Below are 14,398 nucleotides of genomic sequence, written 5' to 3' on the forward strand. Positions count from 1 at the left end.
TCGACGCGTCGTACTTCTAGTTTTCGCTATACTTGTATACTCCGAAATATTTTCAATCGTGGATAACCTTTGCGATCGAAATATTCGGCAATAACTTGATAGTTCAAGTAATTTTCCTCGCGTTCAAGTACGGGAATCGTATATGCATTCGACAAAGGTATACGTTAAATTCATAAAAATAACGACACTCATACATATTTACATATTTATATACATATTACCGGTTTATCGAAAGAACAAGGTGTCGAACGAATAATTTTGTTCGTTCCGCGCATGTTGGCTCTGATTCGTCGGAAAGCGAAGGTACTGCGCATGTATCGTTACGACGGTCTTAGCGATTAACAATCATACCCAGTGAACTTTTATTACGTACGCTTTTTACGTCATCGTTTCTTCCGCTATTCGTGTTTTTGGCCTACTGTGTATATAACCGATCCAGATAGAGCGAATAATAATAGAACAGTACAATTAGCCAGGAACCTTCCAAGCACATTCGAGTTGCGCGATACGACCTCGTTCTCTGGTGAATCGACAAAACATTGTGCGCGTATCATCGACATAGAAATATGTAGAGACGAAGTTGCATAAGAGACGGATAACAGGTTCAAGAATACGAAAAAGGATCGCGAGATGGCAGATACGCTGCATTAGTTTCGCTTTTCGCGCCTTAATCGCACGTATGCCTAACCTGTCTGAAATGCTTAGGGTTTCGCTGTTTTTCCGAAGGGATTAGACTTGCTGGAAAGGGAAAGCAATCGGTATTTGCACGTGTGCTTCCGCCGAATCAGGAGCTGGCAAAAATCCGCGTATCATGGAGGAAGTAACCAAATGCAGATACATCGATTGTGTCGACACCCGGGAAAAGGAGCAAATACTTCACGAACTTCCCGTTTGTGATACTGGTCTTTGCGTGAGATGGTTGATCAACAGTGGTCACGTGGATCTAATCGGCAGAGATCTGGACGCTTTACGATCTATGAAATTTTTCGTGTGTAACAATCACTTTACGGAGGACTGTTATCTCAGCAAAGGTACATTGAAAGAAAATGCGGTCCCTTTTCCACATTGGAGCGCTGTTTCGAGAACACTGAAAAGTTTGAAAACGCGACGGGTAAGTTTTCTTTATTACTCATTCGTTTCGTTTCTCTCGTTCTCTCGTTGCACCATGGATCTCCAAAAGTTTATTGGTTATGCTTGAAATCAAAACGAACCGTTACTTTTATGGTTACAGTCACGAAAACGAAAGTAAACATTTTCGGAGCATACGCAGTTAGGTTAGGTTGCATCTGCTCCAATTTACCAATGTTTACATATCCGTAAAATTTCAGAAAGTTCAAGTAAACGGTCAGGACAGTTCTATGGAGGAAGTATCGATAAATAAACCCGCAGAGAAAAATGCTCCTTCCGAATTCGACGTGGATCAGTGGTGCAGAACTTGCGCTACCAAAAAACCGAACCTCGTAAGTATGACGAGCAAGGGAAAAGGCACGGACATGAGCCTTCTATCGAAACTGAAACTTTTAATAGAAATTGACGACGAAGATGCTTTGCCGACAAACATGTGCGACGAGTGCGTCGACAAATTGGAGCAATCGTTCAAGTTTTTTCAACAGATCTACGTCGCGGACAACACTCTGCGCCATGTGTTTCCGAACTCCAAAACGAACAGCGTTCCCAAGAAACCTCTTTATTCGCTGGGCGAGCACATGAGAAAAGAGCAGAAGGAGAAGGAAGAGAAAGAGAAGGAACAAGAAAAGGAAAAGGAGGAAGATCAGCAGGACCGTGCTCCCAGAATCACTCGCGGTATTTTCAGACGCGGTCGTGGTAGACCTCGCAGCCGGGGAATCGGCGGAAGAGGAAGAGGAAGGCAAAGAACTGCTCAGGTAGCAGCGTCCATTCAGAGCCCAGTTCCCAGCCCTGCCTCCATTTCGCTCTCAGGCAACAACGTCGCTAGGCCAATTTACAAAACCGGAACGAACGAATCAAGTTTAAGAAACGAGTCTCGGATCGAGCGGGAAGACGAAAGACAGGGTGACACCGTGTTCTCGTTGCTGACGGACACGTGCCGGAGTGATGAAGAACTCGATTGGTCGGACGTTTTGAAAGTGATGAGCAATCAGAGGTATCGAAGTACTGAGCAAGTTAAGTCGAAGGAAACGAGGACAGAGGAGAGTACAGATAGGAAAATAGAAATGAAGATAGAGGTCGAGTCGAGCGAGCCGGAAACGATGCCGTGTAAAATGGAGACGGAGTGGTCGACGGAGGAAGCGTCGATGGAGGAACAAGGCAAAGTACAAGTAAAAGTGGAAATTGGAGTCGAAGAAAAAGCGGTGCTGGTAGAGCAGGATAAAGCGAAGACGGCGGAGGGAAACGACGAACGGATACGTTGCGAATTCTGCGATCAAGAATTTCAGTTTAGAAGACAACTACAGGCTCATTTGTTAACCGATCATTCTGAATTGTCCAGTCATATGTGTCTCGACTGTTTGATCAGTTACGAAAGCGAGTCTGAGCTCTCGAAGCATCGAAGTTCGCATCATGGAGAACGAACGTACGGCTGCGAACATTGTCGAGAAGAATTTCTCGAGAAACGAATGTTAAAAGAGCACGTAAGAAAATGTCCGTCAGCGGACGCGTCACGTTACTCTTGCGATTCTTGCGAAGTAACGTTTGGCAGCAAAGAACAGTTAGCCGAGCACGTAAAAAGTCATCGGGAGGCATCGGTTCGGACCGAGTCGGATTCGATAAAAACCACGAGCGAAACAATCTCGTCTCCGAAGCGTTTCGTTCAGTCGGAACAGGCAGAGGAAGCGGGAAGAGAACAAGAAGAGCGTTCGAGTACTGTCGGTACGTCATCGAGCATAATCGTGACGTTCGAATCGAATTCGAACGAGAAAGATGGCGGGACGTCGATCAGTAGGTTGGAAAACGTATCGGAGCACGAAGGAGCGGACGGGGAACCGATGACTTGTCCAGACTGCAACGAGCAAATGCAGAACAAGGTCGAATTGAGCATTCATAGAATGCGTCGTCACTCGGTAAACAGAAAAGATGCGAGCTGCCTTCTTTGTGATAATAAATCATTCTCTTCGTCGGAAGAGTACGAGCAACACGTGCTCGATCACTGTAAACGGTTAAGAATATCGCCGCGGTAAAGGGAAATGGAAAATTCGACGCACCGTCGGAAATGGATTTACTTCGATCCGTTGTCAATGTCAAGATCAAATAATAATGACTTGTACGAACAGGGGAAACGATAGGACAGTGATAGGAAAATTAAGACAGGAACGCATTAACATTACGTCACGTGAAATTAACACAATTGTACATTGTTATTACGCGACATTCGTAAAATATGAGTCGAATGTAGCCGAATATCAGAATATACATATATTTATTTTATATATTGCTTCTCTGGCGGAATAATGACATAATCACCCTTGCGGGGGCATTGTACAGAAAAATACTGCGCAATTGATGAATTCAACACAAGAGATGTCCTTGATCAGTCTTTCTATATGTAAATCAGTGGAGGGGATTTCTGCGGTGTGCGCAAGAATTGTAAATCTAAGAGTAGAAAGAATAAACAAGAACTGTTCTTTTTACATAAATAATTTTGATTTATGTCATTGTTCCAGAAGACGAGCGATGCGATAGCACATAATTTCACGTAACGCGATGGTAACGTGTCCCTACAAAAAGGAAATGATGTAACGCTAGTTAATAGAAAGGGTCGTTCCATGGGAACTGAAACTACGTTGTCGACGACGGGCCTGTATCGGTAGATTTCAACGTTGATTCGTGTTTTATTCGAACAAACGGGCACATCGAAGGTCAAGTATCGACAGACGCGGCAGTTTGTACGCGTGATAGACTAAACGAAACGCACGAATAACAAAAAGGTGATAGGTGATAACGGCGGTCACGTGGTAGCCGTCGCGATCGCGTTCGCTAGTTTTATTTACATTCGGTCGATTCGATCGCGGTAGCTTTTACAAAAAATTATTTGTCAATAAATATATGTATATATATATGTCTTTTATGAACGAGATACAGCTTTACGAATAAAAACTACTGTTTCGCTCTTGACGAGATTTCGATCGATGCGCGCGACGATCGATAAAGGCAGCCATTCGGGAGGAAGGGATCGTTGCACCGATCGGTACCTGAAACAAACGTATCTTTTGAAAAATGTCTATATAGTCCATTTAGACGATGCGTTTGATTAATTCGGTAACCAAAATCCTCCCGTCTATCTAATAATTGCAAAGAGTACAGATAATCCTAGTACGCATGCGTAGTTCATTTTAAATAGAATAACGAACATTATTTTTATAAAATAAAACTTAATTTGAAACTCCACAATATGTCGTAATGTGATTAAAATTATGGGATCAATTACTGACAGTACAAAAGTTTATCATGTCGAAAAAGGAAATGTATACAAATTAAAACTGTCGAACTGCCAAATTGTTGAGCTATTATTATAATTATAAGCTATCTTCACATATGTTTTACCTATACGAAGCCCCGCTACTTTGGGCTGCATTCGTACAGTTTTATATTCATGGTCAACGTATATTTATTTTATTAAGACGCAAGTTTTAAAGCTATACCATGAACACATGAGCTACTACCAACTGATGAGCTATTAACACACGAGTTATTAATGAATCTGCACGAAAGAAATCGTTCACTAGCTTCATATGCAGCATCGCATCGTCTGAACTGGCTGGTTGGCTTCGCAGAGTAAAATAATTTCATGAAAGCATCCTATACCTGAAACCACGGTGACGATAAGGAAATTTCAGCGGTCGTTCTGTCTTCTCCGCGCGAACGCAGCAATCTTTCGAGCAGACGTTTCACGTCCTCCGATATTTCATGAAAGTACTCTTCCGGAAAACAAAAGTCGCACTTCAGTATATTGGCGGTAGTCTCCTCGATTGAATCGTCCAAGAAGGGTGAAAGGCCACTGAATAAAACAATCCGTTGAGAAATATATCGACCGTGTGCAGGTGTTAGTTCCAGTTAAAAGAGATCGATGTTTTACCTGAGAAGCACGTAAATGAAAACCCCGGCAGCCCACATATCCGTGTAGGAGCCGGTCGGTTTCCCGAGAACCGATTCTGGGGCAGCGAATTCTAAATCAGCCGGAGGACGGACTTCGTCGAGCGGCGCCGCTCTGACGGCTTCGCCGAGATCTATTAATTTTACAGTGTCGGTTTCCTCGTCGATCAAAACGTTCTCCGGTTTCAGGTCCAAATGAGCGCGTTTACGCGCGTGCAGCCACCGCAGCGCCGACAGCAACTGACCGGTGTACCTCGCTACGGTTGCTTCCGTGTACTCTGTCTTTTCGCCGAGGTACCCGAACAAGGTGGAACCCCTCACCCTACAGAGGAACAGAAAACATTAATAACATAGGAAAAGAAAGAAAAAGATGGTAGAAAATTTTTGTTTGCCACAAGATGAACCCTGACAAAAGAGGTGAACTGACAGCAGAGAAGTGCGATTGCTTGAAGCGAAGTGTTGCTTCATACTTATTTTTTACATAGACAAAATAGTTGCAGCAGTAACAATTAACCCCTTGCACTGTGACTTATGTGTTAGGTGCGTCAGTCGGAACTGAATAACTGCAGTTACTGTATTAAAACAGACAAAAAAATTGAAATATGTCAATATGTTATTATTCAATCGACTATACAAATTATAATTGGACTTGAACTCCAAATTGAAGCGTATTAAAAATTTGAGTAAAACTGATGATGGCTGAGGTACGAGTCGGACTCGTCAAAATAATGCAAGGGGTTGACGAGTATAGCAGTAACAAGTGCAGCAGTAGCAAGTACAGCAGTAACAAGTACAGCAGTAACAATTACAGCAGTAACAAGTACAGTAGTAGCAAGTACAGTAGTAGCAAGTACAGTAGTAGCAAGTACAGCAGTAGCAAGTACAGCAGTAACAAGTACAGCAGTAACAAGTACAGCAGTAACAAGTACAGCAGTAACAAGTACAGTAGTAACAAGTACAGCAGTAGCAAGTACAGTAGTAGCAAGTACAGTAGTAGCAAGTACAGCAGTAACAAATACAACAGTAACAAGTACAGCAGTAACAAGTACAGTAGTAGCAAGTACAGTAGTAGCAAGTATAGCAGTAACAAGTACAGCAGTAACAAGTACAGCAGTAACAAGTACAGCAGTAGCAAGTACAGCAGTAGCAAGTACAGCAGTAACAAGTACAATAGTAACAAGTACAGCAGTAACAAGTACAGCAGTAACAAGTACAGCAGTAACAAGTACAGCAGTAACAAGTACAGTAGTAGCAAGTACAGCAGTAGCAAGTACAGCAGTAACAAGTACAATAGTAACAAGTACAGCAGTAACAAGTACAGCAGTAACAAGTACAGCAGTAACAAGTACAGCAGTAACAAGTACAGCAGTAACAAGTACAGCAGTAACAAGTACAGCAGTAACAAGTACAGCAGTAACAAGTACAATAGTAACAAGTACAGCAGTAACAAGTACAGCAGTAACAAGTACAGCAGTAACAAGTACAGCAGTAACAAGTACAGCAGTAACAAGTACAGCAATAACAAGTACAACAGTAACAAGTACAGCAGCAACAAGTACAGCAGTAGCAAGTACAGCAGTAACAAGTACAGCAGTAACAAGTACAGCAGTAACAAGTACAGCAGTAACAATTACAGCAGTGACAATTACAATATAAACATGACATAATTCAGTCTATAAAAAGTAAAGTTACAGAACAAATAAACTTGTTAGAGATCGTCATGTGGCGTTGCGTATGAACATATACTAACAGCTCCAAAACTATAGTGTCGATACCGGGCTGGGGTAGGTCCTCAAACAAGGCAAGCGCTCGAACGATATTATCATGACACGTGGTTCGAAGGAAGTCGTATTCTGCACGGGTCACCGACAACCGCTGCCTTACTCTGAATATTTGTTTCAAGGCCACTTCTCGGACGGATCCCTTCTCCCTCGCACGGCATACTTTGGCGAATCTACCGTTTCCCAGTTCCTCTAGTTCCAGGTATCTGTCGATGCACCGTTCGCTTTCCGCGTCTTTGGAATGAGCGCGATGCATCGAGGACGAGTCGTTCGAGTCGTCCGATCGATCGGTGTCGATCGCGTCGCGCCAAGCGTTCGTGTCGATACCTGAAAAATTAATTATTATGAGCATCTAGGGTTGTAGATTGGTAAGGTGGGAACAGGTCTGCCAGATACTGGAACAAGACAGCGTTTGTTTATAAACACAAGGTTTACAGACTAAAGGGCCTTAAGTTTGATAACAGAAATTAAGATGCTTTTGTATGTAAACTTTTGGTGGGATAAACAATGATATACTTGATTGAAAGTCCTTGATGCTTCATCCCTTATGTAGCATCTCTGTTATTTTTAAAATTAAAAATGAAGTTCAAAAATAAATAAACAAATGATAGAACATAAATTAATATACACATTAATTCTTAGGGCCAATGATCATAGCAATCAAGGCCCTCATAAAATAAATCAATCAATCAATCAATGACATTAATTCTTTGTCTTCATGAAAATTAGCAAAGATTCTAAATAAAATTTTAACAAATTTTATGAGTCAAAATGAAAAACATATACAAGGTTTATATGAACTTCTTTGTCTTCATGAAGATTAGCAAAGAGTCTAAAGAAATTATTTTAACAAATTTTATGAGTCAAAATGAAAAACATATACAAGGTTTATATGAACTTCTTTGTCTTCATGAAGATTAGCAAAGATTCTAAAGAAATTATTTTAACAAATTTTGTAAGTTAAAATGGAAAACTTGTACAAGAGTTATATGAACTTTGTCTCCATGAAGATTATCAAAGATTCTAAATAAAGTTTTAACAGATTTTGTAAGTTAAAATGAAAAACATATACAAGGTTTATATGAACTTCTTTGTCTTCATGAAGATTAGCAAAGATTCTAAAGAAATTGTTTTAACAAATTTTGTAAGTTAAAATGGAAAACTTGTACAAGAGTTATATGAACTTTGTCTTCATGAAGATTATCAAAGATTCTAAATAAAGTTTTAACAAATTTTGTGAATCAAAATGAAAAACTTGTACAAGAGTTATATGAACTTCTTTGTCTTCATGAAGATTAGCAAAGATTCTAAATAAAGTTTTAACAAATTTTATGAGTCAAAATGAAAAACTTGTACAAGAGTTATATGAACTGTCTTCATGAAGATTATCAAAGATTCTAAAGAAATTGTTTTAACAAATTTTGTGAGTCAAAATGAAAAACTTGTACAAGAGTTATATGAACTTTGTCTTCATGAAGATTATCAAAGATTCTAAATAAAGTTTTAACAAATTTTGTGAGTCAAAATGAAAAACTTGTATAAGGGTTATAAGACCTTTGTGGTAATTTTAGTGTTAAGAATAGAGTTTGTCCCAGTATATGGTAAGGGATGGGACATACCTACGACGCGAAGGGGAATCTTGGCCGAACAAGAGCCCGTTTCGTGTTCGACGCGACAGTGGTAAATCCCGGAGTCCGATGGCAGGCAAGGAGCGATTTCGAGAGAAAGGGAATCGGACGTCCGGAAAAGTCGATGTCGATCGCCTCCCTCGATGTTAGATCGTTGTCCCTCCTTCCTCCAGCGGACGGTTGCGCGCTCCACGCGACGCGCCTCCAGCACGAGCCGAGCCACCCCACCGGCCGTCGCCCTGATCGAACACGGAATAGTCAAGATCGTGGGAGGACCGTTCTCTTCCGCGCGCGCGTCCTGCGGAAGACGGACGTTCTCTCCCTCGGAATCGATTCTTCGCGGCCGAAAAGACCATGCGCGGCTGTGAGACGAATTCGGTACGAGACTCGCCGGTATCCAAAATTCCTCCTTTCTTCCGATCGTTCGTCGAACGATCAGTCCTGGACCGTCCACTCGCGAGATCTCCACCTCTTCTCCGCCGCGTAACTTGCCCCAATCAGCGGTTAATCTTACTCTGCTACCTGCAACGATCTACCGAATCTCCCGGTTAACTTTGAACACTTTCCTAAGCTTTTTCCTCGTCATCATCATCATCACCACCATGCACCGAACCCTTCTACCGTATACCCTCGAACCACTCTTCCACTCGCTGCTTCTTCCTTCGAAAACAGACGAAAACGGTATGCCACAGGACCGTCCAATATTTCTGCTACGGAGCTGAGCCCTTCTATTATACCTAAAGGTACTGTGAGTGATTAAAATGCAAGGTGCCTTATTTTCGACACGAGTGAATAGTTATAATTGTCACATACAATCGCAGCAAGAAACAAAAGAGTTACTTCTCAAAATTTCTTAGAGCTCATCTTACAACGGGTGTACTTGAAGCTGATCTCGAAGGAAATCGACTGAAAATATCTTCGCGATGTCAAACGTTGAAAGAAGAAAATGTGGAATGGTTTGAACGTTCCCCTATCTTATCACGCTATAAGCGCCCTCAGCTATAGGAGATTTGGACGGTCCTGGTACAGCAGGATAAGGTGTGAAAAGTGCTCTTGAACAGATTTAATCTTGTAACGTTCGATAGTTCACCAAGAGTGTCATCGAACCTACAACCGGAATTTCACCTTATAGTGCCATACTTTGAGAGAAACCAGACGTCGTATACATAAGGAGTCAGTAAACTATGTCGATATCGTCGAGCAGGAAAATTACCTTGAGAAAAGCTGCGAATGAAGCGATAGAATATCGACGACGACGACGACGAGACAGACGACGATGGCTGCGACGGTCTCTGACAACGACGATGACGACGAAAACGGTCGACGACAGAGAGCAGATAGCGAGAAGCAACTTAGATAGGAAAGCGTTCGAATCGCTAAGCGTAAAAGTAACATCCGTTGCGAATAGGATAAAGTTCCAACCTGTACGATACGATATCGTGATCCTTCGTAGCATCGTTTCGTTTGGGTGGAAAACGTAGGAAGAGCCGTCGGCGTACCAAGGAAAAACTACGCGATAGAGAGCGAGCGAGTAGCAACAGGCATCAAGAGGAGGAGGAGAAAGAAGAATCCTTTTGCTGCAATTGCAATAGGTTTAATTACGAACAGGCAAATAGAATAGCGCGCGTAGAGTAAAAAGGTATGAATAATTTCGAATAGGCGTGCTCACCGGGATAGAATTGTTGCGAACGGGCGATCGAGGCCGGAGGCTGCTCTTAAATCCCTCGAGAAAATTCAATCTGCTTTTGCTAGGGCTCGGCGTTTGCGAAGGTTCCTGATCCGAAACTCCGGCGGTGCGGGACCGTTGAGCCGCCGTTGTCGCCGTCGTCGTCGTCGCGGTTCGGGGAGCTGCGATTTCGTTTCTTTCGTCGTCGCTTGTCTTAGACAGGCTCGTAGAAAGTCCTCGACACGGAGATTCCGGACTCACGCCACGACTGTGTACGCCAGCAAATCATAAATAAAATTCAAACACGGCACTGCATTTTATGAATTACGCGGTCTCTTTGCGCTCTTAAACAGAGTCTGATCCGAATCAACGCTCGCGCATCCTTGAGATTCTCTTCCTTAGCCGTACATTGTTGTCCCGTTAATCGTGCGAAGGTTAAAAAAGTGGGTCGTGAAGAACGTTGAAAAGTTTCGTGAATGGTCAATGCAGTACCTTGTTCTTGCCAGGGTAAAAACAAGCTGTTAGTGAACCGAAAAGTAAGTAGCGTTAAAGAGGCGTAGGAAAGGACGCATCACAATTAGAACGTTGACCAATGTACAATTTATTCTAAACAAAATGTTTACGGTTCGCGAGTCATTAGTTTCGCTTTGGGTCGTCGTGTTTCGCGAATGCGCAATATGTACAGCGTACCATCCCCGATTCGTTCGATCTCGCGCGTTTACGGACATTATTCGAATTGTTATACGCTCGCAAGGTTACGTCGTTAACCAGTAATGTTATTTGTTGGTGGGGGTGAGCCAACCTGTCGGATAACGCGTCGATATTTTACATTTTGCGTATACGCGCTTTCTCGCTCCTACGTATTCCAGCTTTGAACGCGTTTCTCTTCGTCTTTTCCGTCGACTTACGCGTGTTCGTTGAACCGAAAAGACGAAGGAAACGATCGAATAACGTTAATGGAATTTCGTCGTCGTCGTTCGATCTTAGGATCGTTCGTTCGACGATAACTATACGTTTCGTTCGTATCCTGCGATGAAAAATTGTTGTTGTCGTTCTCTCGCCCCCACCCCCTTTCTACACGCACACACGCGCAGAGAGTACATGCAAACACGTGACCAACAAATACATAATTCGCGTTAAACGAAACATGCAACGGACACGCTTATTCACCATTTTTGTCAGCGAACAGGTTGCAAGGGAGTAGTGACGAGGATTCGGTGAGTGCGAGTGGATACATCTCGTTATACCTACCCCCCACCTGCACGCGCGTGCCAATACATAGCCGAGAAAGAACAGTCCGTTTAGTCGACGTTGCATCTCATCGCAACGCTTTGTATCGCATCGCATCGCATCATATCGTATCGCTCCGCATCGCATCGCATTGCAACGCAACGCAACGCAACGCTTTGTACCGCGTTCTACCATCGTGTACCATCGTTGCAACTGCCGTAATAGTGTACTTCACTGCATTGCATTGCATCGCATTGCATTGCATAGCATCGAGTTTCAAAGAACCGTAGCAAACACGATTCTAGGAAACGTTAAAAACTACTCCAAAGGAGGTAGGTAGCTATGTATATGTATATATATACGTATATATACATACATATATATAGTGCTGATACACAGAAATCTGTATCGCCGACATCGCGAGGCAGAATCAGCGTTCGCCTAATGTCCGGCCTCGCGTAAACGCGTTCGTAGTCTCGTAGAAATAAAATTTGTATAGCGTACTTTCTCGCGCGAGTTATATTAACCCACGTGCTCGTACATATATGTGTATATATATATAGAATATAGTAGAAGACGCTCTCGCGATAAAGCCACTCAGCAGCGATAGCGAGGTAGATTCCCAGACCGCGATGTTAAGGCAAACGAGAGGAAGCGCGTCGCAATACGGTGATAGTACTGTGCGCGTGGAGCGTGATTAAAGAATACACCGTGAGGTAAAGTAGAGGAACAGAACGAAAGGAAAGCGGAGATGAAATCGGATTTTAGCTTAGGAAACGACTACGGTTCTCTAGCGTACAGGCGCTTCTGTATCTTTCTTCTTTTCTTCTTTATACGTATATATATGTATACATACGGAATATACGGTATGTATATACATATATATACATATAATATACGAAATATACAAAAATATGTTGAAACGAATCTTCGCACGACGAGCGTTGAAAGAGAGTCAACGTGTAATTCAGTGTGTTAAATAGAATGACGCTTACAATGGATCTTTGGTAAGTTCCTTTTGGTAGGCAATCGGCGACTGTATCGCCTTGAGGAAGTCGCGTTGAGTTTGCAGGATGGCAGTGATCGTGTCCACCCAGTCCTGCTTTCGCGGCCCGTTCTCTTCGATCGCGCTACAAGAAAATCCAAGGCCAGGCTTCCGAGGATCGGTCGATCGAATCACGAATTTGTCCGGGTCGTCGTAACATTCTTCCAGGCTCATCTTATTCACCTGCGTAATCGTCGAAAAGATCATTATCGAACCTTACTCATTTTTACTTTCACTCATTTTAACAGCATTAGACTACGACTTTCAAAATAAATATACATATTCGATACGTTACAAATACGAACGCGTTTGATCTTCAGAATTTTCTAAGTCGTATAATAAACGAGAAAGAAAGAAGAATGTTCATGCGGATCCGTTTTTCATCGTTGTTTACCTGAATATGAGCCTTGTAGATGTAGGCGGGGTTGGTAAATTGCGTTTTCTTCCCAACAGTCTCGCTGAAAATAATATTTTGCTCGAAAAGGAAGACTTGCCACTCTCTTCCTTTGCTCGGTAAGCTGGACAATTCTGCTACCAAAAGAGGTCCGTGTAACAGCAACTTCCCTTGCGCCGTAATCTTTCCCTAAACAGCGCAAACAAATCATCTCGAAAAACGAATAGCGACGTAGGCGGTCGCGCCCGGAGAAATAAAAATATAAAGAGGAAAGTTTAATATAGAGCTGTTTCGTATCGGAGAACACTCACGTCGAAACCTTGAAGTCTGCCAACATCCATCATGTCGTTGGCCGCTTTTGGAATGACGCGCATCACGTGAACCGCAGCTCTGAGACCTTCTATTTCCGAAATCCTCTGAGTCCGCTCGGTGAGTCTCAAGGCCTCTCGAAGAAGCAATTGGTATTTCGTGATCCTCTGAACTGGTTTTATCAAAAGATCGCATAACTGCAATCGATGTCCGAGCTTCTGTCTCAGCTCCTAAACAAAGGCGTGCACGAACGTATAGGTACAAGAATAACATACAAAAGAATCTTTCAACTTACTTCGAAATAAGTGTCGATATATTCAGAGACGATGTATTCGGAGACTGGTTTATTCTGACAATAGACCACGTACACGTGCAACTTTCTTTCATACCGTTTAAACAGCGGGCCAAGTTCTTCGGGTCGTTCCAAACAGCGCTCCAAAGCTTTCAGGAAGAAGCTGTAAGATGGTAAATTAAAGAAACGTATCGCTTGAATAATATCGAGAGCACTTACAAGATTGAGAATACTTACTCTCTATGCCACTCGTAAATCGCCTCTATATTTCCGAATACCATCTTGTCCTTCCCACCGCGTAGATCATCCGGTAAAGGAATCTCGCAATCGGGATCTCGCATCAACGCCATGTATCCTTCGACTATTTGCTTCAAATCGTTCACATAATCCTTCTCCGTCTCCACCAACTCTCGGATAACGAATTGTCGTTTCGCGAGAGCCGTACTCTCCACGTCGTGTTGATCTGGATTGCGAGCCGGACTACTCGTTGTCGCGGTAGCTGTCGAGCTTGGAGTCGATGAAGGCGTCGGTGTCGCAGCCGTCGACGGGATCATGATCGCACCACCGATACCGCTAGACACCCCTGACGACAGAGAGTCTCCTTCCTCGCAGGCTTCATCGCCGATGCCGACGTTCGACGAACTTTTACCGCTAGGTGTTCTCATGAGGCTTTGTCGCTCCAGATTTTCCGTGTGCTGTTCCTGTTGTAGGCATCAACGAAGTTACGGTTCAACATTTATTTGTTATAAATTTGAAAAGAGTTTAATATACAAAATAAGTCTAAATATTCTTGAGGAGATTAATCACAATTTCATTCGATCTTACCATCCTTTCCTTTACGATCTGTTCGATTTCAGCCAAGTCGGCCGTTGTAGCACCGTCGAGAATCTTCGTGGACCGTTCGGAAGTCTGCGAAAAGTAAACCAAACCGATAAGCACTTCCGGTATTTTATCGCGTCGCGACACATCGGAAAGCGAAGAAAAAG

The 14,398-nt window shown here is 42.9% G+C and overlaps 2 protein-coding genes across 12 annotated transcripts in view; one reads left to right on the plus strand and one right to left on the minus strand.

The window, feature by feature from the left end:
* On the plus strand, positions 1-4,470 carry LOC100881748 (uncharacterized). 2 transcript variants are annotated; one of them, XM_003703080.3, is made up of 3 exons: positions 1-157; positions 706-1,111; positions 1,329-4,470. In XM_003703080.3, the coding sequence occupies exons 2-3, from the start codon at positions 812-814 to the stop codon at positions 3,153-3,155; spliced, it is 2,127 nt and encodes a 708-aa protein (XP_003703128.2). In that variant the 5' UTR covers positions 1-157; positions 706-811; the 3' UTR covers positions 3,156-4,470. The 2 variants fall into 2 exon arrangements, with proteins under 2 accessions (XP_003703128.2, XP_076385781.1); XM_076529666.1 differs by having other exon boundaries at positions 3-157; positions 727-1,111.
* The window catches only part of trio (trio Rho guanine nucleotide exchange factor), a 27,196-nt gene continuing 16,815 nt past the window's right edge, over positions 4,018-14,398 (minus strand). For 5 of the 10 annotated variants that reach the window (XM_076529660.1, XM_076529658.1, XM_076529662.1 and 2 more), the window contains 12 exons: positions 14,238-14,321; positions 13,650-14,113; positions 13,416-13,575; positions 13,123-13,350; positions 12,812-13,000; positions 12,368-12,600; positions 10,146-10,410; positions 8,468-9,008; positions 6,818-7,175; positions 5,051-5,389; positions 4,780-4,972; positions 4,018-4,166 (listed from right to left, as the gene is read on the minus strand). In XM_076529660.1, coding sequence (XP_076385775.1) covers positions 4,059-4,166; positions 4,780-4,972; positions 5,051-5,389; positions 6,818-7,175; positions 8,468-9,008; positions 10,146-10,410; positions 12,368-12,600; positions 12,812-13,000; positions 13,123-13,350; positions 13,416-13,575; positions 13,650-14,113; positions 14,238-14,321 — 3,162 coding nt within the window. In that variant the 3' untranslated portion in view covers positions 4,018-4,058. Of the gene's footprint in view, positions 4,167-4,779; positions 4,973-5,050; positions 5,390-6,817; positions 7,176-8,467; positions 9,009-9,898; positions 10,054-10,145; positions 10,411-12,367; positions 12,601-12,811; positions 13,001-13,122; positions 13,351-13,415; positions 13,576-13,649; positions 14,114-14,237; positions 14,322-14,398 lie in introns of those variants that run through there. The other 5 variants (XM_076529663.1, XR_013037604.1, XR_013037603.1 and 2 more) reach the window with 5 other exon arrangements.

The sequence above is a fragment of the Megachile rotundata genome, chromosome 3 (genome assembly GCF_050947335.1).
Source record: "Megachile rotundata isolate GNS110a chromosome 3, iyMegRotu1, whole genome shotgun sequence".
In the NCBI taxonomy this organism is placed as follows: Eukaryota; Metazoa; Arthropoda; class Insecta; order Hymenoptera; family Megachilidae; genus Megachile; species Megachile rotundata.

Coding starts and splice junctions, on each gene's coding strand:
- LOC100881748 (XM_003703080.3), top strand. CDS start 812: ATGGAGGAAGTAACCAAATGCAGATACATCGATTGTGTCGACACCCGG. Junction 1,112..1,328: donor AAAGTTTGAAAACGCGACGG/GTAAGTTTTCTT, acceptor GTAAAATTTCAG/AAAGTTCAAGTAAACGGTCA.